The following is a 23,984-nucleotide window of genomic DNA, read 5'->3' on the forward strand; positions in this document are numbered from 1 at the left end:
TTTGTAAATCTTAGTAATCTTTTACAAAAATCTTCTCCTCCCAAACTACGGAGCCAAATTAATCCAAACTTGGCCACAATCATCTTTGGGGTATTTAGTTTGGAAATGTGTCCGATGACCCGGCCATCCAACCAAGATGGCCGCCACGGCTAAAAATAGAACAAAGGGATAAAATGCAGTTTTTGGCTTCTAACTCAAAACAATCAGCATTAAGAGCAAATCTGACGGGGTAAAATTAAATATCAGGTCAAGATCCATCTGCCCTAAAATTTCCAGATGAATCAGACAACCTGAAAGGCTGTTGTTGGGTTGCTGCACCTGAATTGGTTATATTAAGGAAATTTTGCTGTTTTTGGTGATTATCTTGAACATTATTATAGATAGTGATAAACTGTAAACAGCAATAATGTTCAGCAAAGTCAGATTTACAAATAAGTCAACATGACCGAAATGGTCAATGTATCCCTTTAGGAGTTATTGCCCTTTATAGTCAATTTTAAACCATTTTCCGAAAATCTTAGTAATATTTTACAAAAATCTTCTCCTCTGAAACTACTGGGCCGAATTAATCCAAACTTGCCCACAATTATCTTTGGGTTATCTTGTTAAAAATTGTGTCCGGTGACCCGGCCATCCAATTTAGATTACCGCTTTGGCTTAAAATAGAACAAAGGGGTAAAAAGCAGTTTTTGGCTTACAACTCAACAACCAAAGCATTTAGAGCAAATCTGACGGGGTAAATGAATCGGACAACCCTTTGTTGGGTTGCTGTCCCTGAATTGGTAATTTTAATGAAATTTTGCTGTTATTGGTTATTATCTTGAATATTATTATAGATAGAGATAAACTGTAAACAGCAATAATATTCAGCAAAGTAAGATTTACAAATAAGTAACATTTTCCACTGAAACTACTGGGCCAAGTTCATTATAGATAAAGATAATTGTAAGCAGCAATAATGTTCAGTAAAGTAAGATCTACAAACTCATTACCATCACCAAAAAACAATTTTGTCATGAATCCATCTGCTTCCTCTGTTTAATATTCACATAGACCAAGGTGAGCGACACAGGCTCTTTAGAGCCTCAAGTTTTATCATCTCATAGTGAAAAGTGTCTGAAAGAACTCCGACTAATATAAAAATGATAAGAGGTCGACAAGGAGGGGGATATTTGACGTGTTTGGTATGAATGATTAGCAAACTAGCACGTACATTTTAATATTTTTCATTGAAAATGTTTTCAAAGTTTACTTGGTGATCAATGAAAAAAATATTTTAATTAAGCCGTCTTTCAGTTTCAAAGGGAATAATAACAAAACTTAAAATGTGTCAAATTCGAGTTCGAGCTGTTACCGAATGACAAATATCAGTGACATCATATCGCAGTTTGCGTAGTTGAAAACAACGTTCACGTGATCGTCCTCAATACTACCCCCAAAAAAGTTACAAGAAAAGGTATAGGCTGTTATTAATTGCAATATGTTTATAGAACTGAAAACAATTATTTTACCATCTTAAATCTGTAAGAGTGTAATAAAACGTGTTTTAATCATGATAAACATATACATAATAAAGTTTGAATCCTTTATTTTGAACAGCAGTATTGAAATGTTTCCATTTTATTTACGACCTTCTTATTGATGAAATTCTCCTCATTAATTCAGAAGTCGTTTACCTGAGGATGTACATTTCATTGTTGTTAATCAACCATCAAGGAAGTACGATCACAACCTTTGTAAGATTATCTTTTTTCTGGTATCAATAATTAACATCCGATTATATTATAAGGGTTTGTTCTTGTTCTTATCAAACCTCAAATGCATGTGTTGCATAGTATTTGATTCATCTTAAACCAGATTCTTCCTTGTTGCAGGTATTTAAGTAAACTCAACTGTTATTGTCCATAATCTTTAGAAAATGATTATGTACTTCACAGGTATGATTTTTACATTTTGTAGGTATCTCTTTTTTTTAAATAAATAAATATACGTATTTATACATAATTTGCTGTTTCTCGTAACTCCGATGTATTGCGTTAATGATAAAGTATGAAAATGTTTGTGTTTGTAATTAAATGTCGTATGTTTGTTTTATTTTTATATTTTTTGTATATTTTTTTTAATAATTTGGATTACGCAAGTTCAAGTCAAAAAATCAGGAAATTCTGTGTTTGTTTTATCTTACAGATTTACTAATGAAATCAACAAGTGTTTCATTGAAAGAAACATGTTTTAATAGGGGATTTTTTTTGTAAACGGCTATAAAGAATAATTAATTAAAATATCATGGCATTTTGCAAGGATGGGCAATGTATTTAGCAAGATATGTTAAGAAACTTTTATGTTTCGTGATTGATAAAAATTTGACATTCAAGACATTTGTTCATATCACATTGACAATTTTTTATCCTACAGCATGATTTTCTAGTTGTTGTGTACACGTATACGTATTACCAACTGTTAAATAAAACATTATGAAAACACAAATACATTTGTTAATTCTTAAGGATCAGAGTCAAACCAATTGCAAGCGACAAGTGTATAATTGAAACATTGTTATTTATAATTATATCATTTTAGTCTCCGTTCTTCATCAAATAAACTTAACACTTATTTTAGTTTAAACATATGTTATAGTCTAAATATACAATAGGATTGAGTACAAGTTATAACAACTAAAGATAATCCATTCCATATAAGTACAATTTACAAAATTTCAAGATGACAGCAATTATATCACTCGGTACAATATGAAAAATATACAATTAATATATATTATTTTCAAACAGTAACAATTTGATACGAGTACACTTTAAGATACAGCAATATGAATCAAAGTTGTTTTTTTGTATTTATACATGATTTAGATAACATATATCAAATCAAACCAAAAAGTGTGCGTTTCGAAAAAAAAGTATGAATCTTTATTAAAAAAAAATGATATCTTAGCTGTATTTGGCAAAACTTTTATTTATAAATTTTGGTCATCAATGCTCTTCAGCTTCGTACTTGATTTGGCTATTTTTCACTTTTTTAGACGGAACGCGCGTTTGGCGTAAATATAAAATTTAATCCTGGTATCTATGATGAATTTAATCATAAGTGATTGAAGTTAACATAATTACTTCATTTTACAGTGATATTGTTGATGTTGGCATGCGAGAGAACATTGGTTGATGGTAATTATAAAACTTAACATATCAATAATTTCAACTTTTAAATATAACGCAAACAATGCTTTAATACACAGTCACTTAAAAATATCTTTCAATTACAAAACATATTTTGAATCACTTGCTCTTTTCACGTTGTTTTACCCGAGCAAACTTGTTTTCGTTAATAAGCAAGTAGTATTAAAATATAAGAACAATCAAGACACTCAGAATGTGAAATGTGTATCCGTTTAACATACAAATATTGCAGATTTTTAATTTCGGTAAAAAACTTCAACAATACGTTTGTCAAATTATCGATTTCATTCACGAATTGACATAGACAACGCAAAATCATTAGCACGAACAAAGTCACGTTTTGCATTATTTGTATGTGTGTAAATCTGTTGGAATATATATTCATTATATATTGTTTCGATAATTTAGTATACGTGTGGCTTCTGTTGTCTATAGTTAAATATATAATAAATATATAAAAATCAATATAAATAGATTGTAGACAACAATTTACAATGTAATTTAATTAGCTGTACTATTAAATAATGAGTGATCATGGCATACCCCTATTTCAAAAGTATTCAGGCTAGGGAAAACACGAAATAAATTAAGCTTTATAAAGATGAAGATATGCCGTTTCAATAATATATAAAACTACGTCTATGCAAAATCGAATGTTGTGGTAGAAAGATACAAATATGGAAGATGATTCAGTAAATATTGCTTATTACGACCAGTTTACTTACAATTTATCAAATGCATAATGAAAACAAATGATACGTAATAATTTATTTGTTTAACCCACTGACCACATTATGCTTGATGCTTTTCATCACATGCATCATATGTGTAGTCATGACAGATGCAAATCAAGCAATACATCAGAAAATATGCATATACAGTACACTTTCTTTATATATATAATTGTGTTATTTCTATACCTTTTGATGTATTAATTTGGTTTGTCTATTGCAGGTTTGACTTGCTTGAACTGTGATTCAGTTATGAATCCTTTATTTTGCGACCACACAATTGAATGCATGTCAGGATCAGTAAGTAGATTACATATTTATTTATAATTATTAAATTTGTACCTTCGAAATTAAATACTAAAGTGTTGCTGTTTTGTTTATCTGTTTTTTGTTGGATTTTTGTATAACGTGCATTAAGGATTAAAAAGAGAATACAACTATAGTTGTTTAATTTTCATCACAACCACCAGTATTTCGTCTAAAAGTCGGCCTTCAAAATCTTGTGTTTACATTACCTCAACAACGTCAAGTGTAAATGTATTTTTTTAATTAAAAATCTTCTCCAAACTCTCAAAACACAATGTTAAGTGTTTTGCAAAAACAAGGTTTGATTTTACAACTCTTTATACCACTATTCTACATACTAAACTTAAAACTCGACTGAGAGAACTCGTCAGCTTATGTTTCTTTAACAAAAAGGGCACTAGACGTTTTAAATATCTAGTATTGGGCAGGAATTCAGCTTACTTTGTGAAAAATCATAAACTCAAGGAAAATACATCGAAGAGGATATCACTGTCATGCTAGACCTTTTCATTGACAACATATTTGTTAAATTTAGAGGTTTGGTCTTCCAACAGACTATTGGAATCCCAATGGGTACCAATTGCGCTCCTCTACTTGCAGATTTGTTTTTGTTTTCCTGTGAACCAGAATTTAACTAAGGGCTTGTACAGAAAGGAGAAAAGAAATTAGCCCAGTCTTTAAATTTCACCTTTTGTTATATTGATAATGTACTGTCTCTTAATAATTGATTGATTCAGTGATCACTTACATTTTATAACTTCAAGTAAACTTGAAATTAAAGATACTTCCGACAGATAAATCTGCTTCCTATTTAGACCATTTTCTCGAAATGACTACTCATGGTAGGTTAAATACCAAAATTTATGACAAACGCGATGATTTTAATTTTCCTATAATCAGCTTTCCATTTCTGTGTAGCAAAATCCCAGCGGCACCAGTATATGGAGTCGCAATTGATACACTACTCTAAAGCTAGCTCAAAGTATATTATTTTGTTGAACGAGGAAAACTGTTTTCTCAAAAGTTGCTAAGACAGGGCTATGAGTCGATTGAATTATGGTAATCACTTAAGAAATTTTACGGTCGCCATCATGAGCTGATTGGCCATAATGACAAAAGTGTATCATAAATCATATCTGATATTCTTCCCCTGTAATAATAACCTTCCATCATTTCCAAACTGAACAAAGACATAACACGACGGGTGCCGTACACGATGCCGGAAAAACTTACACTTCCGGAGCACCTGATTTCACTCTCGGTTTTTAGTGGAGTTCGTGTTGTTTCTTATTTATAATTTGTAACTGTTGGTGTAAATGTTTTTTGGTTTTATGATTCTTTGTTTACTCCTTGGTTTTGATTTTCATTGCCTTACAAAACTCTACAAGCTATCAAATTGATTGATGAATAACATTTCACATGAAACAGTGCATCATTAAATCGAAGTTGTAAAAATCGTAATTCAAACGATTTTATTTTTTTTTTGGCTTTTTTTACGGTAATGGTTTACGACAAACACCCGACATTTCTTTTTTTTTATTTTCTAAAGGCTTTGTTTTAAAACGAAAAACTATTTAAACAAATTTGTCTAGTTGTATTACTTCAACATACATTTATTATAATATTTGATAAACATTGTACTCACACTACTTGTCGTCAATTTTTCTATCGATCAAAATACAAACAACCTTTTCATAGGCACATAGAGAAATCTTCCAGATGTCTGAAATCTCAGGTAGCCAAGTGAACTAAGTTATCAAATATTAACATATCTTAAGGACGTACTACATTTCTGATGTTATACTCAGATCTCGACTTTTCAGCTGGACCTCTGACAAACGTGACATGATAAAATAAGTTTTTCATCGTCAGTTACTAAATTATCAGTATATAATACAACCATCTGGCAAACGGTTTGTTTTTTAGATGACATATTTGAGCTGTTGCATTCGTGTATGTTGGCATTACATGAAAACGGACTTTATAAACACAAAAATATAACTAGTAAACTAATAAAGCTGGTTTAAAGAAATTTGGACGTTTTTAAATACTGTTGATTCTTACCAATTTAATAAGGCTGTGTTTGTTCTAATCAAAGGTCTTTTTCAAATCAAAATTACAAATGATGTTTTTGTCTTCTTCAGATTTGTAGCATTGAAAAGTTTGAAAGTTCTGGAAACATTTTGTACAAACTAGGATGCTTGTCTAGAACGGTAAGACTATATCATGTATATTTGAGAAAATATTTGTTTAAAATTTATAGTTGAAATTTAAATATATATATATATTATAAAACAGACGTACGAAATACTTTATTCAAACCACACGCTAAACCAAAGTTATTATAAGGCGAGATTTACATTAACTTATATTAATTTTGGTGTCATTTATAAATGAATTGAGATAATTATTAGTATCAAAGCCTTTTTAACTTTAATTGCTATATAGCTAGTTGGCTTCTTCAATATGTCAAACATCCATGCACTTGTCCTAGTCATATCCTTATAATAACTATAGAAAGTAACTCATTGACATAGAAAATTGAAAAATGAAATGAAAACATCGAAAATATACCATGGACATAAGCCCTAAAGAAGGCTGATATGATATAAAACATGTTTCCAAGTTACTAACTGAATATCCATATATATTCAATGTTTTAGAGATGCCCTAGAACAAGGTCACTAGCACATACAGACATAGAACAGTGTATAGAATGCTGTACTACAGATGGGTGTAACAAGGATGGCTGTGGAATAACAAGTAAATTATTTATCCATAACATCTATGATATTAACCACAAAACATGATGCTATTTAATCATTTACTTTCCATAAGAACACGATTCACTTCAAAATGTTCCAACACTTGATCGCCATACTTAATAAATCATTGTAATTTTACATGAAAAACCAGGGATATCGGTAATCCATCCATCCACGCTAAAACATTATAACATGCACTACAAATGAACAGCCCATCTATTATTCATTCATTATTTTTTTTTAAATTTGTATTTTTGTAAATTGAACCAGCTAAATTCATAGATATATCTTCTAACTATCAGCTTATTTCAGATCATCTTCAAACTGGGCCTTTGTGTTTTAACTGTGATGGTATCGCAGATCCTACCCAATGTCATCAGGCCAGAGTGTGTGAAGCTGATGAGGTAAAACAAATATTACCGTCTATTAGTATTTTTCTAATATTGTATCCCTAGCCGAGTAGTCAGCACTCCTGTGCTGACATGAATTATCACTGATAAGGTCATTATTGGATCCTGAGTGCTTGTCAAATTCGTATTTTATTAAGCTTTTATTATCATTTGTACAAAATGTCAATTCTGGTATCTATGTTCAGTTTATTTTTGCATTGATGCCATGTACGCCTCTTAACCTCATCATGGTTTAGATTTGTTTTTATACTTCATTTTGGTTTCTTATGTGGGTTCTTTTAAAGTGATGGTGAAATGAACTTACCTCTCCATATAACTCTAATGGTAAACTGTATAATGTGTAAAAAGAATTTTTGTTATATTTCAGATGTGTTATATTCAGGAAATGATGCGCTTTAACCAACGTTTTTTCAAAACGTCGTGTGCAAATATGCATGTGAGTAATTTAATCTGTGTAGCAAAGATGTACTTTATTCTTTATCAAAAATAACATCAAAAAAATGAAATTAAACTTATTTCGTAAAAGCAGATATGCAATCATTACAAAACGGGTAACAAACTGTTTTTCTTCAACTATTTTCGAAAAATAACATTTACACAAAGCAAAAGAGATTTAAAGTTATGAATTATGCAGTAGAGAACTTTTAAAACTGTGAATATACACTTCTACTGTGCATTTTGGTAAAATGTGATATCTTTAAATGGTAGGTATACAAATACATCAACTATAATAGGAAATCAGTGAACTCATATATGTATTGGTGTTGTTTCTGAATTAATGTAGTAATTAAATGCCATATTTTGTTAGGTTTGTCAAGCTTTATCTGGATATGTACCAGCTGTTGGAAGAAAAAAGAGAGCTGCATTAATAAAAAAGCGATCAACATTATGTTCAAAATGTTGTCAGAGTGATTTATGCAACGATTATTGTACAACAACCACAAGTACAACAAGTACAACACCTGCTACAACACTTGTGCATGGTAACGTCTTAACTAAACTTCTAACAATTAACATATAAATGTAAAAATAACTATTAAACTAACTGCTTTAAAATATTGCCTTCCGATGTTAAAATAGTTTAAAGTCAAAATGTTTGTGTTTGATCAATCACGGCATACTTGTACTTATTAGTATTAACAGAATTTTGGAAATTTTGGTAATATAGAAGATTTTAATTTTAAAGTGAAAAACACGAAAAACTTCAAGAATGCTTTTTGAAATATTAGCTTGTCATTTCTTAAAAATAGTCAACGAAAGTTTTTATTCAGGATATATTTCAATTATATTCACAGCACCGTGTGGAGGTATCTTTTCATCTTCAGTCGGTTCATTTTCTTCACCGAATTATCCCGGTAATTATCCAAACAATGCTCGGTGCAGCTTTTCAATACATGTTTCCAATGGTCATGCAATTCGTCTGCATGTAAAAGATCTAAAGACAGAAAGTTGTTGCGACCATCTGAAAGTAAGAGTCTCTTTTATATACTGTTATATATTTATATATATATACATGTAAGTCTCCCTTAAACACTATTTTGTTATATTTATCAAAAGTACAGTATGATCTTCACATTTGGAAAATAATTAACAACTTTGAGTAAACACTGAATTGTGATCATTTATGTTCATGTCAAGGCATTTGCTTATTTCAGGCATTTTGAGACATGCCTGAATGTTAAGCCTACTTATATAATGTCTACCCTTGACAGGTATGATATTAAATGAATATACATACTTAGTCATTGTAAATTGATTGATTTCTATTTATAATATTCAACAAATTACATTTCAGATTTTTATAAATTGCAGAAAAACGTTATCATTGAGATATATGATTAAAAAACATCTACGGATTGACTAAAAGTTTTTAGTCTACCGTCTAATAGACATAATTTAGTAGTGTGACTTTGACGTCATCAGCGTTTTTATTATTGTTTCTGCCTATTCGAAATAATCTCAAACGAAATATGATTGTATAATGTTTTGTTTATACTTTATCATATTCTTAAAGGTTTATGATGGAACGTCCGAGTCTGCTCGTCAAATTGCAAGTCTTGAGGGGGCGGTTGGTGACAGGGTAGTTTATTCGACAGGGAGTAACATGTTTATTTCATTCACATCGGATCACAGCCAGGTAGATACAGGATTTTCTGCAACTTACTCGATTGTTGAAGCAAGTAAGATTCATAGAATAGCAAAGTATAAAAACCAAAATTGAAAAGATTTTTATATTCAAGTCATTTTTATGCAAGACATTAATGTCTGTGTAAATGAACTGTACCAGACCTTAATACCTCTTATATTTAGTTTAAAAGTACAAAATTTCCAAAACAGCTTCATTTTGATAGTGTATCATTCATTATTAGGTAGGAGTTAAAACTTTATCTAAAACTATACTATGTGCCAAGATGTACTCATGACCAATCATGAATTTGAAATCAAGAGCTTGAAACATACCAACAGAATTATCAACGACGAAATACGAAAACGATCAAAAGACTAACAACAAAATTAAAGATTAAACGATCTAGAAAATGAGCAGAATGAAACCAACAAAAAAACCTTGATTATTTCAGGTAGTCCAGAATATGAAAAATATATGTTTGCACATGTTTCTCCTAAAAAAAATAAGAAGTAATCATTAATGAGCGTTTAAACAACTAACGCATAACAATATAAACAGGACACACCACAATAATAAAACTGGTGACAAGAGCTAAATACTGATGATACCAGATTCTCTGAAAGGCTCGCAGATACAGCATATGTATATATATTTATTACATCATGTTCATGATGTAAAGGAATAATATCTACATGAAGAAACGTTAAGAAAAGAAGACGTGATTTTTATAAATCATTTAGGTAGATCCTGAAAATATATAATTTCCAAGAATATGCATTTTAAACTAAAGCATACTGAAACCACATTTTGCGAGTCTACGTAAATATGCATAAAACAAAATCTTACATCATGCAAACGTGATACATGTTACTGAGTTTCAGTAAAAAAAGAACATAAGTTGGGAAAATATGGTAGTCTGGCTTGAAACATATATTTTCAAGCAAATGTGAAACGGTACATAATTCATGCAATTCAAATGTCAATGTTAGAAGTGTCAACACTAGTGTTTGCCAATGTGTTGGAGAGGTATTTGTTACTGTTTTAAATATATCGTTAGATGGATTTAGAAAATAACCATGTTTCATCGTTAAGCTACGGGTTTTACTTTAACAGATTGGTAGCGCACATCTTTAAACAAATCATTAAAATAGATGGATACAGTTTACAGCTGTTCAAACGTCATACATCGATTTAAAGGAAACACAACCGGGTTACAACCCAAAACCGATAGAACAGAAACACTGAATTGCAAAAATGCATACACGGCAATACAACATACATAACAAGTTAAATCCCGCTGCAATTGTTTGCACCTGTCCGAAGTCAGGAATCTGATGTTCAGTAGTTGCCGTTTGGCGATGTGGTTCATAATCGTTTCTTGTTTCTCATTGTTTTCCTAGATATTAGATCGTTGGTTTTCCCGTTTAAATGGTTTTACAAAAGTAATATATTTGAACCCTCTATAGCTTGCTGTTCGGTGTGAGCCAAGGCTCCGTGTTGTAGACCATACTTTTATAAATTGCGACTTGGATGGAGAGATTTCTCATTTGCAATCAAACCACATCTTCATATATCTATAGAAACGAACTATTAGTTAACATCTGACATATTCCTGACTTGGTTTAAAGTCATTGAAAACAGTGGTGGGTTGAACCTCGTTTTGTGGCTAGCTAAATCTCATGCTTCATGGCAATATTAAAGATACCGCTTAAATGACAATTTTACAACATTTCATGACAAAAATACAGTACAAATATCTACAAAAACACTCTTGACAGCCTATGAAATGAAAACGTGTTTATGTGTTTATATTTTTTTAAGATATATCGATTTGTTTCAGATACATGTGGAATTTTTACTGAAATGTCTGGAAATTTCTCATCGCCTAATTACCCGGGACTTTACCCAAACAATAAGGAATGCAAATATATTATTGATGTGCCAGATGGTTATGTTGTAGTTTTACATTTATACGACATTGAAACGGAAAGTTGTTGTGACCACGTATCTGTAAGCTTTAGCATATAAAGTTGGTTATACCTATTAATTTTCATACATACAATTGTTTTTGTAGTTTCGTGTAAAATATGTTAAACAATATCTGATATGACTCTTAAGTTGTTATGCAAATTTTTTAAACAATTTTGTAAAAAAAATAATAACGGAATTGAGCATTTCTGTTCAAATCAATTGGTATAAAAACCGTGTTAACATCTCATTTCTTTGATTATCTAAACAGTTACATGACGGGTTGATACACACAGCTAAGCAACTATCAATTTATCAGGGCAGTGCTGGTAATCAGGCAATAGAATCGACAACAAGTTCGATGTTGGTCATATTTTCGTCTGATAGTAGCAATACAGGTCATGGTTTCTTCGCAACGTATACAACGCATAGTAGAGGTACGTCATATCAAAACATTTTTCATAAAATAATTAAAATGTTTTGGCATTCAATCAAAATAAAGTGACATGGCAAAAGATACACCAAAAATTTTTATGATTGACAGTTAAAAGACATTAATTCGGTTGAAATCAAAATGAAATTTGATGCAATTTCTTTTGCGAAATATTTCGAATGATAGTTCAAGAGAAAATATCAGTCGTGTGATTTATATGAATGTGTAATGTATACATACAAACTCAATCAAACTATACTAATAATATTTATATTTCGTTTCCGAAGAAGAAACTTAAACCATGATTTTCATTAACATCAAAACTTTTGTACCTAAAAGATATGTGTTTCCTTTAAGCTACTTGTGGATATATGACATCAATGTCAGGGTCATTTCATTCTCCTAACTATCCTGCCAACTACCACAACCATGTGAACTGTACATATCTTATTGAGGTCCCGTATGGTTATGTTATAAATCTCCATGTCTTCAACTTTTCAACTGAGCAATGCTGTGACGCATTACAGGTAGGTTGTAATTCACGCGCTCGAATGCGTTGTATAGAAAAAGGGGAATGAAAGATAACAAGATGACAATAAAATTTCATAAGACGATGGAAATCCGACCACTTTGCAAGAAATGAACGAAAAAAAGAAAAAGAAACTGCAAAACACTTGACTGAACACGGGTTACCATGTAACAAGAATATGAATTAACATTAAACAAATAACTTTTGAATGTAGTATTAAAAAAAATGTTGTATTCAAGTCGCGCTTCTCGTTTAAGAAAAACCTTTCGTTGTCTTAAAGTCGTTACAGTAAAAAAGGCCAAATGATGTACGAAAGGTTATTTATTTGAGGGAAGGAAATTCCTTAGCATTTTGAACAATTCAAATTGTTGTAAATAGTTAGTTTTTTAATATTACCATATTTATGATAAATCTTTTGTATTGTAAATATTTTTTTGATTACTTCTTAGCCGACAAAGTCAATGCAATGCGAATTATCTATTTATTGGTTGTTTTAATCTTGATAACATTTACCATCGGTCTTCTTTTTGCAAAGAATGAAGAAGTGAGCGCGTTTGGAAAATATATAAACAAATTGCGATGATACCACAAAACAGGTGTAACTGCCATAGTTTTTAGCTCTCCGTTGCCTCAATTTTTGTCTTCTTTCTTTTAAAAATATATATGTATGAGTGAATATGCCAAAAAAAACAATTAAAAAGGAAAATCACAACACATGATATGGCAGAAAACATGAAGATAGAACAACTCCAACTGAACAATAACCAAATTAAATATTGTAAACCTGGTATAGAATAATGTGTTCTAAATTTTCTTAAACTATCTACATGTAAATACAAGAATAAAGACTCAACAGCTTTAACTCTATCGTGTATTTTGTATCATAAATATATTATCTTTACATAGATCTATAATGGGCCAACGACATCTGCCAGTCATATTGGGGACTTGGAAGGTCATATTGGCAACAGGATATTTGAATCAACAAATAATACCATGTTTTTATGGTTCAACACAGATGGGAGTGGAGTAGATCATGGATTCACTGCGACATACACTACCAAATTTCGTGGTAAATATTTAAGAAATGAATACAATATCAACACATGGTAAGTTCGAATTAGCACTTTGCAACTGCGTTCGAAGATGATCTTAACGTGGCTGGTCGTCATATATAAGTTCCATAGATTTTTTTTCACTATTTATCAAAATGTTTCATGTTTTTTTTAAATATGAGTCACCGGACTCTTTTTTACGCTAAAGGTTTTGAAAAATGTCAGATTTTGTATAAACTAACATGGAAAATCCAATGTTGTGTTATTAAAAGAAAACTACACCATAGAATTTTGAGATAAAATGTGAGAAGCTAGCTGAAGTTATATATGTTATCCACCCTATGCATTGAGTTATCTCCCCTTACATGGAAGACTTGGGAAAAAAATCAAACATAAGGATAGTGTTTTTTTCTAAAACAGCCGTACATTATGATAAACATATAATTTTCTGTAATAATATTAAAATTCTTACCAATGAGTTACATACTACTCTCAAAATTTGCACATTTCATTCAATATTTAGACAAATTAATATCTGCTACTGCGAAATCCAAGATGGGTGAAGACTCCCAGACAAAACTTAACAGGACCAGGATAGTCGTTTTTGCTGCCGAAGGTCGGTCTTTGACATCGGGCGAACCATCTTCTTCCAATAGCAAAACTAGACATTCAAACAATTAATATAAGGGATATATATATATATATATATAATGACTAAGAAAACAAATGATCAAACTACAATAGGTAGATTTGGGGAAATCTGAAGTGATTGGCAGGACATTTTGAGTTTTTACTGGAAAATGAGAGTAAATCGAACACAAAGAGAACTGCGGTATTGTTACACGCTACCTACACATCCGACGAAAAGTTATTACAAAACATTTTAACGTACACAACCGAAGTTTAAAAGTTCCTATTCTGACCGGACTTGTCGGCAAATTTAAACATCTCGCACAAATTAATAGACGCCAAATTTCAGCCAAGATTTCACCTAAGTCAACCCTTATAGTTTTCGACATATGTGATTTAATATGTCGCGTTCAATGAGAAAAATATCCTCTGTTGATAAATTTGTTCAGCATTATGTGGAACGCAAGGGTCAAATCCGGTCATAAGTCATATTGGAAACCTCAAAGTTTAAGTTGTGCATTGCTCTACAGTAATTTCTATCGACAACACACATTGAATCAACATGTATCTACAAATCTAAAATAAATAAAGCGATTCGGATATTATCATACACTGTACATAATTCCAAAACTAATGATAGTTGGTAGCAACGTATATAATTTAATAAAAATCTTGCATATAAAGTAACACTTAACCAATCCATTCCCGTTTTGTTTTTTATGATTTATTGATAACCTCCACAAGAGTAAACATAAATTGGATTTAGACATTTTAATTTTGAAAAGTTATTTCAATATATAAGCACCAACTCTTACATAACGTAAAACATCCCTTTGTTTTTCTCAAGATCTTTACCTTCATATCGGAATCTCGATTGATTTAACTTGATTCCCAGAAGTGTCTAAAAATAAGACAAAAAGAAAAAAAAAAGTATACAAAACACTGAAAGATATATTGTCACAAATCACACATGATACCGAAGTTATCTCAGATCATGCTTCCATTATTTACCCGTCGTCTTGCTCATTTTGTCACTTAAGAATTGACTTGAGCCGATGACGTGTTTGACAATCATTAATTGGTAAAATGTTTTTAAAAGAAGGAGTTGATACTGAATGTGTGTAAAACGGTATTAGATTGAATATCGTTATATTAAAATTGATGAAATACTGTTTGCCAAACTTTCACAAGGGTTTCACTAATCTTTACTCAAGTCAACCTTTATAGTTATCAATATCAATTGAGAAAAAAAATGGTCAGTATTATGTGGGGAAAAAAAGGATGAAATACTGTTTGTACGCTTTGTATATTACAGGATGCGGCGGAAATTTTTCTTCGAAATCTGGGAGTTTTAGTTCTCCATGGTTTCCAGATCCTTATCCAAATTTATCGAACTGCAAATATTACATTGATGTTCCAGTAGGATATAAAATAAATTTGACAGTTGTTGTATTTAAAACTGAATCATCAACTGATTATCTACAGGTAAATTTTATGAATTTTTTTTTTTTGCTGTAAATGTTTTACACAAAGAATTTTATTGAAATGCAGTTTTAGTACAATATTTGAACAAATTTAAGACGCTATGCTAAAATATTTTCTAAACTGTGGTGTTTCCCTACGGGATGAACTTTATTATATGATTTTGAGGTCAATACCATGCTCTCAATTTTGACATGTTGCTTTCATTACTGCCCTTAGACAAAACTACAGATAACGGTCAATGCCTAGGTTTGTGGTGAAGTTGGTTGTTTAGATAGCAATACATTACATATAAATATAAATACATCTTAATATTTCATTATAGAGAACAGGAATAAATTTTGTATTTAAGCAAGACGCGCGTTTCGTCTACAAAGGACTCATCAGTGACGCACGAATCCAAATAGTCTATTCTTAAATAGAAAAGCCTTAGTATTTAAAAAATTTTAACTTTTTGTAAACAGTTAATTTATAAATATGACCATATCAATGATAATTCATGTCAGCACAGAAGTGCTGACTACTGGGCTGGTGATATCCTCGGGGATTAAAAACTCTAGCAACATTGGCAACGACCCAGTGTTTAACATATTACTATTACTAAAATAAGTATAAAATTAGTACATGTTGTATTTACGCTTCATTTGGGACGCTTTTTTTTAAATCAAGTTTTTAAATAAACTCATCATAGATACCAGGACTAAATTGTGTATATACGCCAGACGCGCGTTTCGTCTACAAAATACTCATCAGTGACGCTCGAATCCAAAAAGTTAAAAAGGCCAAATAAAGTACGTAGTTGAAGAGCATTGAGAAACAAAATTCCTAAAAGTTTTGCCAAATACAGCTCATGTAATCTATGCCTGAGGTAGAAAAGCTTAGTATTTCAAAAATTACTTGTTTTTTATTCATATCATTTGTAAGTGCCACTCAAATAATGACGTTTGAGATACCAAATTCGGTATTAAAGCATGTAAATCTTCAATTTAGAACTATTGTGCTACATTTAGATAAGGTCCTTTTTCAACAGATTTTGATAGTTCGTTGCTAAGTTGTGATGTTACACCACTGTATAAAATAAGTGGGGAGTGTTTAGGATCCCACTAATATATTTAATCCGTCCACATTATGTATGTATGCGCCTGTCCCAAGTCAGGAATCTGTAATTCAGTGGTTGTCATTTGTTGATGTGTTACAAATTTGTTTTTTGTTCCTTTTTTTGTACATCAATCAGGCTGTTTTTTTCGTTTCAATGTTTTACATTGGTCAGTTCGGTCCTTTTAAAGCTGACTATGGGGTATTGATTTTGTTCATTGTTAAAAGACGTACGGTGACCTATAGTTGATAATTTCTGTGTCATTTGGTCTATTGAGGAGAGTTGTCTCATTGTCAATCATGCAACATTTTTTATAATTTCACTACCTTTGGACTTTCAAGCATTGATTATCTGATTTGAAGTGACCGTAGCAATAAATTGAACAAGTCAAGACAAATATAGCTTGTGGTTTTTTATAGGAACAAATGTCCACTAGAATATGTTATAGCTCATGGCTACAAAATTTAAAAAAAAAAATACTAATCTTAATACATTCCGAAGACCTTTAGTTATTTTTTTTAAACAATTCCGATATTGGTCATAGTAGTCTTTACTACTATTATTACATGATCTTCTTTGTATGTTCATCATTATCGTTAAAATCATTATCATCATCTTTATCTTTTTTTTTATTACGATTATAACTATAACAATGTATTCTGATGATTTCTATTACTATTATATAGGTGTATGATGGTCCTACCACTTCAAACAATGCATTGGCAAGACTTTCCGGAACATATGAAAATAACACAGAATACATAACATCAACACACAATGAAATGCTATTACATTTTACCTCTGACGTCAGTGTAGTGTATTATGGATTCCACGTATCATTCAAAGCGTTTAACGATAGTAAGTTATGAAATATATACAAGTAAATATGAAGTGATATTTATAGAGTTTAATAAAGGTCCATGAATACGTGTATCCAAAGTGCTAAATTATCCCGATTCTATAGTACATTGATACTATTGAAGACATGCTCCTTTCAACTTATCCCTGAATCTGTATTACGTTACTGATGCTTTTTTTCGCTTGTAGTCAGCACTTTAGTGTTGACATAAATAACCACTTTATGGTCATTTTCGTAAATTTCCTGTTTACCAAAAGTATGATTTTTCGAAATACTACGGATTTGTTAATGCCAGGCATATATTACCTTAGTACGGAAGCTAATAAGGGCCCTATTTTTTTTCTTCTCAAATATCGACATTAATCTCGGAATAATTAACTTTAATCTTGGATATGTTTACTAATTTCATCTTAGTGTCACTGATTCGTCTTATGTAGGCGACACTTGTAACTGGCGTATTAAATTGTAAATAAAGGCAACAGTAGTATACCGCTGTTAGCCTGGTACCTTTGGAAACTGTTGTTTGTGAAGATGTTTCCATCCATACCAATTTCACACCAAATACCAAAAAGACAATGATTCGACAAAACACATTTTATTAGTGATTCCACTTAAGCAGATGTAAAATAACAAATTAAAGGAAGAAGAAGAAAAACTTTATCAAAAATTGTCCAATGTTATGCAATAAGGAAAATGTTTTATTAAAATACAAAATTTCCTTTTGGGTTTCTTTGCTTTGTTCAACTGTTATCCAATTTGAATAAGGCAGTAATTAAATAGGTATTGTACTGACAATCAGACACATGATATGAGAAATTCTGCAATTTAAGTAATATGGTAAAATATATGTAATAATCAGATTCTTAAACTACAATTAGAAACAAAACACATATTTATTATATAACCAGTTGTGTGCATGATACGTGTTATGAGTTTCTCATATGTTTTCTGGTGATAGATTACTAAACCACTAACAAGGGGAGTTGTGTCTCATTTTCATATGAGGATGACCTCACCTTTCACTCAGTTTAATCATTGCCTTTTTGCTTAATTCTTCTGTTACATACTCTACTATTAAATACCGAATTCTTATAAACTGAGTTTTACTCTGCGTGTTGATATGTGTTTTTTATTCTCCTTTAGCTGGAAACAAAGAGGGAGGTTTGATATCTCATGAAATATATTTTAACCCCAAATGTTACAAATGTCCAAAGTCAGGAACCTCTGACCTTTGTTAGTCTTATATGTTTCTGTGTTTTGTTTTGTTTTTTATTTTAGTTTATCTATATGTTTCAATAGCTACGTTAGGACAATCCGACATTAATTTCATTAAGGCTTAGTGTTTTAAACCAGGTGCGATACGCAGCCCGGTAGGAATGCAGACGTATAATTCGTTAATCAAGTAGGAAGAAAGCTAAAACCTTACTTAGGATGCAATATATGACACGGTACTTCTCTCACAAAATAACGGTCATTATATTATGAATGTAAAAAAATTGTTAAACTAGCTTTGTGCAATGAACCGTATAAACATTTTCGTACATTTACATTATGCATCGAAATTGATGTTCTATCTTTAAGGTGGTTCGAGAGTTTTGACAAGTTCAACAGGTTCATTCAGTTCTCCAAATTATCCTCATCCATATACAAATTACTTATATTGCACATACTTGATTCGGGTGCAATCAGGACAGAGAATTAACTTAGCATTTACTAGTATTATTACAGAAGATAAATATGATTACCTTCAGGTGAGAGATTATCGTATATTAGAAACACCAAATAAAAACGGTGCTTTAAAACATGAGATATATGTTTATGAAACACACATCTTTAACTGCAATGAAATGTATGATTAATTTCTTAGAACTGTAAAATTCTACGTGTACTTTGTTTGATCCTTTGTCGTATTCAACCGGATTTGACTGCTTAGGTGGCATTTCATCTAATAGAGAAGCAAAAGATATCATAGGGACAGTCAAACTCATCAATAGAAAATAAACTGAGAACGCCATGGCTAAAAAAGAAAATTACAAACAGGCAAACAGCACACAACCACAACATAAGAAATAAAGACTAAGCAACACAAACATGACAAACCCCACTTAAACTGGTGGTGATCTCAGTTGCTCCAGAATAATGACATATCCTGCTCCATATGTGGCACTGGTAGTGTTGCTCATAATCGTACAAACACGGTTATTTGTCTTATTCGGTAGGTCACATTCGTAAAAAGGTAACGGGATTGTAGTTATGTCGTAAGGAACATAACCGTTATCATCTGTAATCCTTTCAAACTCTTGGTTCGAAAGCTTCCTTGTTGGCAGCAACTCTGTATAAATGAAATCATGATTAGAAATACAAACATGGGAATATAATATCAATAGGGATATATAAAAGCTTGTATGTAAACGCTGCTAGAACATTGATTCACAATCGGATATCTTTGTAAGTTAAAGAATGTCTCCCTCATTATTTATATTGATTCCTTTGACATATTTTTTTTTAAAGTTTGATTTATTTTATCACCTCTCAAATGATTTTATAAGGTTGTTTACTTTCAAATAATTAGGCATTGGGCATCGCTGAAAAACAATTGGTACCGTTAACATTATTACTTCAATTTGATTGATACTTCTGCACGAGGACTGTTCATTCCCATGAGCATCATCCACAAGGAAGCAAGTACTTCTGTACTGACATGAAAATATGGAAAATTTACTGTTTTACAGCTTCAAAAGTAATGAATATAAAGTTTTGATTTCTTGTCCGAGATTATATATATTTTTCATATCTGTTCAACACTGAAAAAAATACCAGTCATAGCACGAGACTAGCATATATAGTGCGCGTGATTTATACAAAAGTCATGTTGTCATACGCGTTAGAGATGTCTGTATTACACATCGTAGTATATATGTGTAAACTTCATTGTCCATGAATAATTAAATCGTTTATTAGTATAGACGTGTTTTTTCTCTTAATATACACAACGCAAATTCTTCAGTATACAATCACGAAATTGGTGACGTACTGGCTTATATTTTTGGATAACAATATTTGTAACATAAATTGGATTTTTTCCTTTGATGTTTTTATGAAATAATTTGCTTAAAAAGTGTGGTGAGGGAAAACCATGGTATATTATATTCAAATTTATGTTGTACCATACTTTGCTAATTAAATATGCAACTCGACTAGAATCCAAAGGAAAAAAGGCGGAGCTTCAGCCATGGTATAACATATTCATTTTCATGTTATTCCATGGCTGAAGCTCCACCTTTTTTTCAAATGTATCCGCCTCTTAAATATTTAGGAAACTGTAAAACGTACTAAAAGGTCAAGATCTTCATTTGTTTTCATTTTATAAGAAAAAGCAATAAATTATGTGTACCACATTTCAAGAAACCCTTTTCAAACTATAAAGGATTGTTACGAATTCCCTTAATTTTGGAAACAATTACTAAATGTTTCTTCTTTCAGTTTTGAAAAAAAATAAAATGTAAAACTATCATTTCTTTTGCGAAAATTCAATTAAATTTCGATTTAAAAAGGGGGGTACCTATACAAAAAGGGATAAATATCGGCTACAAATATCTGTGAAAAACATGATTAGGGGACGTACACTATCTACGCCCCTGGATCCGCCACTGTTAAAATATTGTTTTATCATTAAAATTGCGTTTTAATGAATAATCTAATAAAATAACGGAAGAAAAGCCTTTTTCAATTAGATGAAAATTCTGTAAAATATGATTAATTTGTATGATACACTGAAAACAAAAAAACAACAATTCTTACCGTCATTAGAATAATTATTTAATCCTTGTCGCTGGAATCCAACATTTTTGTTTACCTCAGTCTGACGACATTATGAAATTACCTGCGCCTACAATCATACACGGGGCACAAAACTAAAAAAATAATCGGGAAAATCCGACATTTTCTTTACTTTCTGCAAATTCAGGGGTTCTACTACATGAAATACACAGACGATCATACACGAAGCGCAAAAGTGACTTGCGCGAGCTTCCATTTCATTGGACAAAACTGTAACGTGATCAATTTCCAATATTAGTTGAAGGTCTTGAAGCTGTCAATCATTTTATTTATATTACAAATTTTATATACCATGTGTCTTACTTCGGATTCGTTTGTTTAAATATGTTAACTCGTAAAAACCATGGTATATATAGTACTTGTATTGCCTCTATCAACCAATATGGCTTATCATGTTGTGTAACTTATCGGGGTAAGCTGAGAAAGGTACCGATTAATTTAGGCGGGAAGAACTTAGTCAAACGATTATGAAAGGGGAATATAAAAATGCCAAATAGTACAGCATAGAGGGGTATTGGATGCATATTGACCGACAGAAAAGAAGAAAAGAGGTTAAGTGATATTCATAATTTGCTTATATTTTGCAGGTATTTGATGGATCAAGAGTTTCAGATAGGCGTTTACTAAACTTTTCTGGGTCAAATAATAATACTCCGATTATTCAGTCAACTGGCAATGTCATTCTGGTGTTGTTTACAACTGACGGAAGTAACACGGAGAGAGGATTCACTGCTACCTATACCTCGCATTCATGAGGGAGTTTTATTTATATAGGCGTTTTTCAATAAAAGCGTTCATTTCAGACCTAAAAAAAAATGGAAATCAACTAGTCTAAAATTTATTTTCAAGAGTGATTTTGAATACCTCTATTATAGACCTGTTTGTAAACAAAATGTGCAATCTTAAATACTCTTTAAAATGATATTATTTTCATAATTTGTGTACTGTTTCGTAGGGGACTTTTGTCCCCTACGAAACTGCTTCTAAACACACATATTTTTGCAATTTTAAATGTTTCCTATAGACATTTCAGTTTGTTTACTTTATATACTAGAAAAATCTCATTTTTTTCTGAATTGGAGAACCATTTTTTATCGATAAAGATTAGACAGTACTTCACATATGAAGGTACAACTCATGTTACGTAGTGGACATTTTGATGCGTCTCGTAGTTGACAAAACCGTTTCGTAGTGGACAAAAAGTTTCGTAGTTGACATCAACCCTATTCTATGTTAATAAAAACATAATAAAACTTACATGAAACTAACCTTTGTTATTTGCTTTGCACGAATATAATTGAAAAAAGAGTAAAAAAGAGTACATGGTAGTGGCAGTGTCCAATACGAAACGTTTTTCTCCCAAACTTGTTTCGTAGGGGACCGTTTCGTAGGGGACGTATTCACATGTTTTATTTTTTTCTCACAACCCCAATATTGCAATAGTAACAAGACTGACTGTATTCATCAAAGCGTTATTCAGCTGTACACTGATATTTTTTTCATAATTTTAAAACCAGTTACTGAAGGAGATTTGACCCGTTTCGTAGTGGACATTTACAAAAATACGGCATCACTCTGGTCCATTTGATGTGCTCAATTTTTTTTACCAACAGTTTAATTGCCGTTATAAAAGCATCACTTCTTTTGTAAGACCCTAATGTTTATATCTCTTGCAAACAAAAAATTACATTGATTTTATAAAACTGTTTATAATCAAGTTTTAATGACTTCGTTTCGTAGTGGACATTGTGTTAGGGACACACCTTCTAAAATAAAAAATCCTATGTTAAAAGCTGTTTATTAAAATATGTTGGCTCTAGACATACTTTTGAATTATTAAAGAACTTATATTAAGTAAAATTAAAATTTATTTCTACCTTTTTTTACGATATTTGAGAGTATGAATGTTGAACAGGCGGTCTAGGGACATGCCATTTTGGTTGTTTTGGACCATTCAGGAATCAATATCTTATCAATCCCTCTAAAAAATAAACTGTGTCTTTGCTTTTAAATGTTATATCTAATTCAATGTACTGACTGCACAAAAAATTACTTGCAAAGATCAAAAACATTTTTTTTTAAAGTGGCTGGGACAAGAAAGTACGTTTTTATTGAAAAACGCCCATATATGAAGCTTGCAAATCTCATACGTGTAAAACAATGAACATGTGAAAATAAGGTATTTGATGGATTTCTTCTAAAAATTAGAATTGTTTTAACTTTGCAATAATCAATAGCATGTCTAATGACTTTTTGATCATCATAACATGAAGCATAATATGTAGCATTTAACAAGTTTTGTAATTTCATAAAGAATATTAAAATTTATACAATATGTGCAATTTGTTTTGATTATTGTCCAGCCATCACTTATAAAAATCGAAAAGACATCAATAATATAGACTGAACAATTTATGCAATTTCATATATTTATATATATATAAATATTATTTAAATGAATCAAAAAAAATCAGTGTTGGTGTTTTATAATGTTCAACGAAAGGACAGTTACAAATATACACTAGAAACACCTACATTAATGTGTAATTTAATACAATTGT

At 31.0% G+C, this 23,984-nt stretch overlaps 1 protein-coding gene across 1 annotated transcript; it reads left to right on the forward strand.

Moving 5' to 3' along the window:
• The first annotated feature begins 1,903 nt into the window (after positions 1-1,903).
• On the forward strand, positions 1,904-23,758 carry LOC139503162 (scavenger receptor cysteine-rich domain-containing protein DMBT1-like). Its single transcript, XM_071292893.1, has 18 exons — positions 1,904-1,937; positions 3,138-3,179; positions 4,146-4,222; positions 6,373-6,441; positions 6,892-6,991; positions 7,306-7,397; positions 7,771-7,839; positions 8,212-8,386; positions 8,699-8,871; positions 9,418-9,583; positions 11,372-11,541; positions 11,771-11,936; positions 12,290-12,459; positions 13,368-13,533; positions 15,462-15,631; positions 17,411-17,582; positions 19,165-19,334; positions 22,011-23,758. The coding sequence occupies exons 1-18, from the start codon at positions 1,919-1,921 to the stop codon at positions 22,176-22,178; spliced, it is 2,334 nt and encodes a 777-aa protein (XP_071148994.1). The 5' UTR covers positions 1,904-1,918; the 3' UTR covers positions 22,179-23,758.
• Positions 23,759-23,984: the final 226 nt, after the last annotated feature.

The sequence above is a fragment of the Mytilus edulis genome, chromosome 14 (assembly GCF_963676685.1).
Source record: "Mytilus edulis chromosome 14, xbMytEdul2.2, whole genome shotgun sequence".
NCBI lineage: Eukaryota > Metazoa > Mollusca > Bivalvia > Mytilida > Mytilidae > Mytilus > Mytilus edulis.

Bases quoted from the DNA above. Each gene is read 5' to 3' on its own strand.
- LOC139503162 (XM_071292893.1), top strand. The intron at 11,542-11,770 runs GTAAGCTTTAGC...TTATCTAAACAG, and splicing joins GTTGTTGTGACCACGTATCT to TTACATGACGGGTTGATACA. The intron at 11,937-12,289 runs GTACGTCATATC...GTTTCCTTTAAG, and splicing joins GTATACAACGCATAGTAGAG to CTACTTGTGGATATATGACA.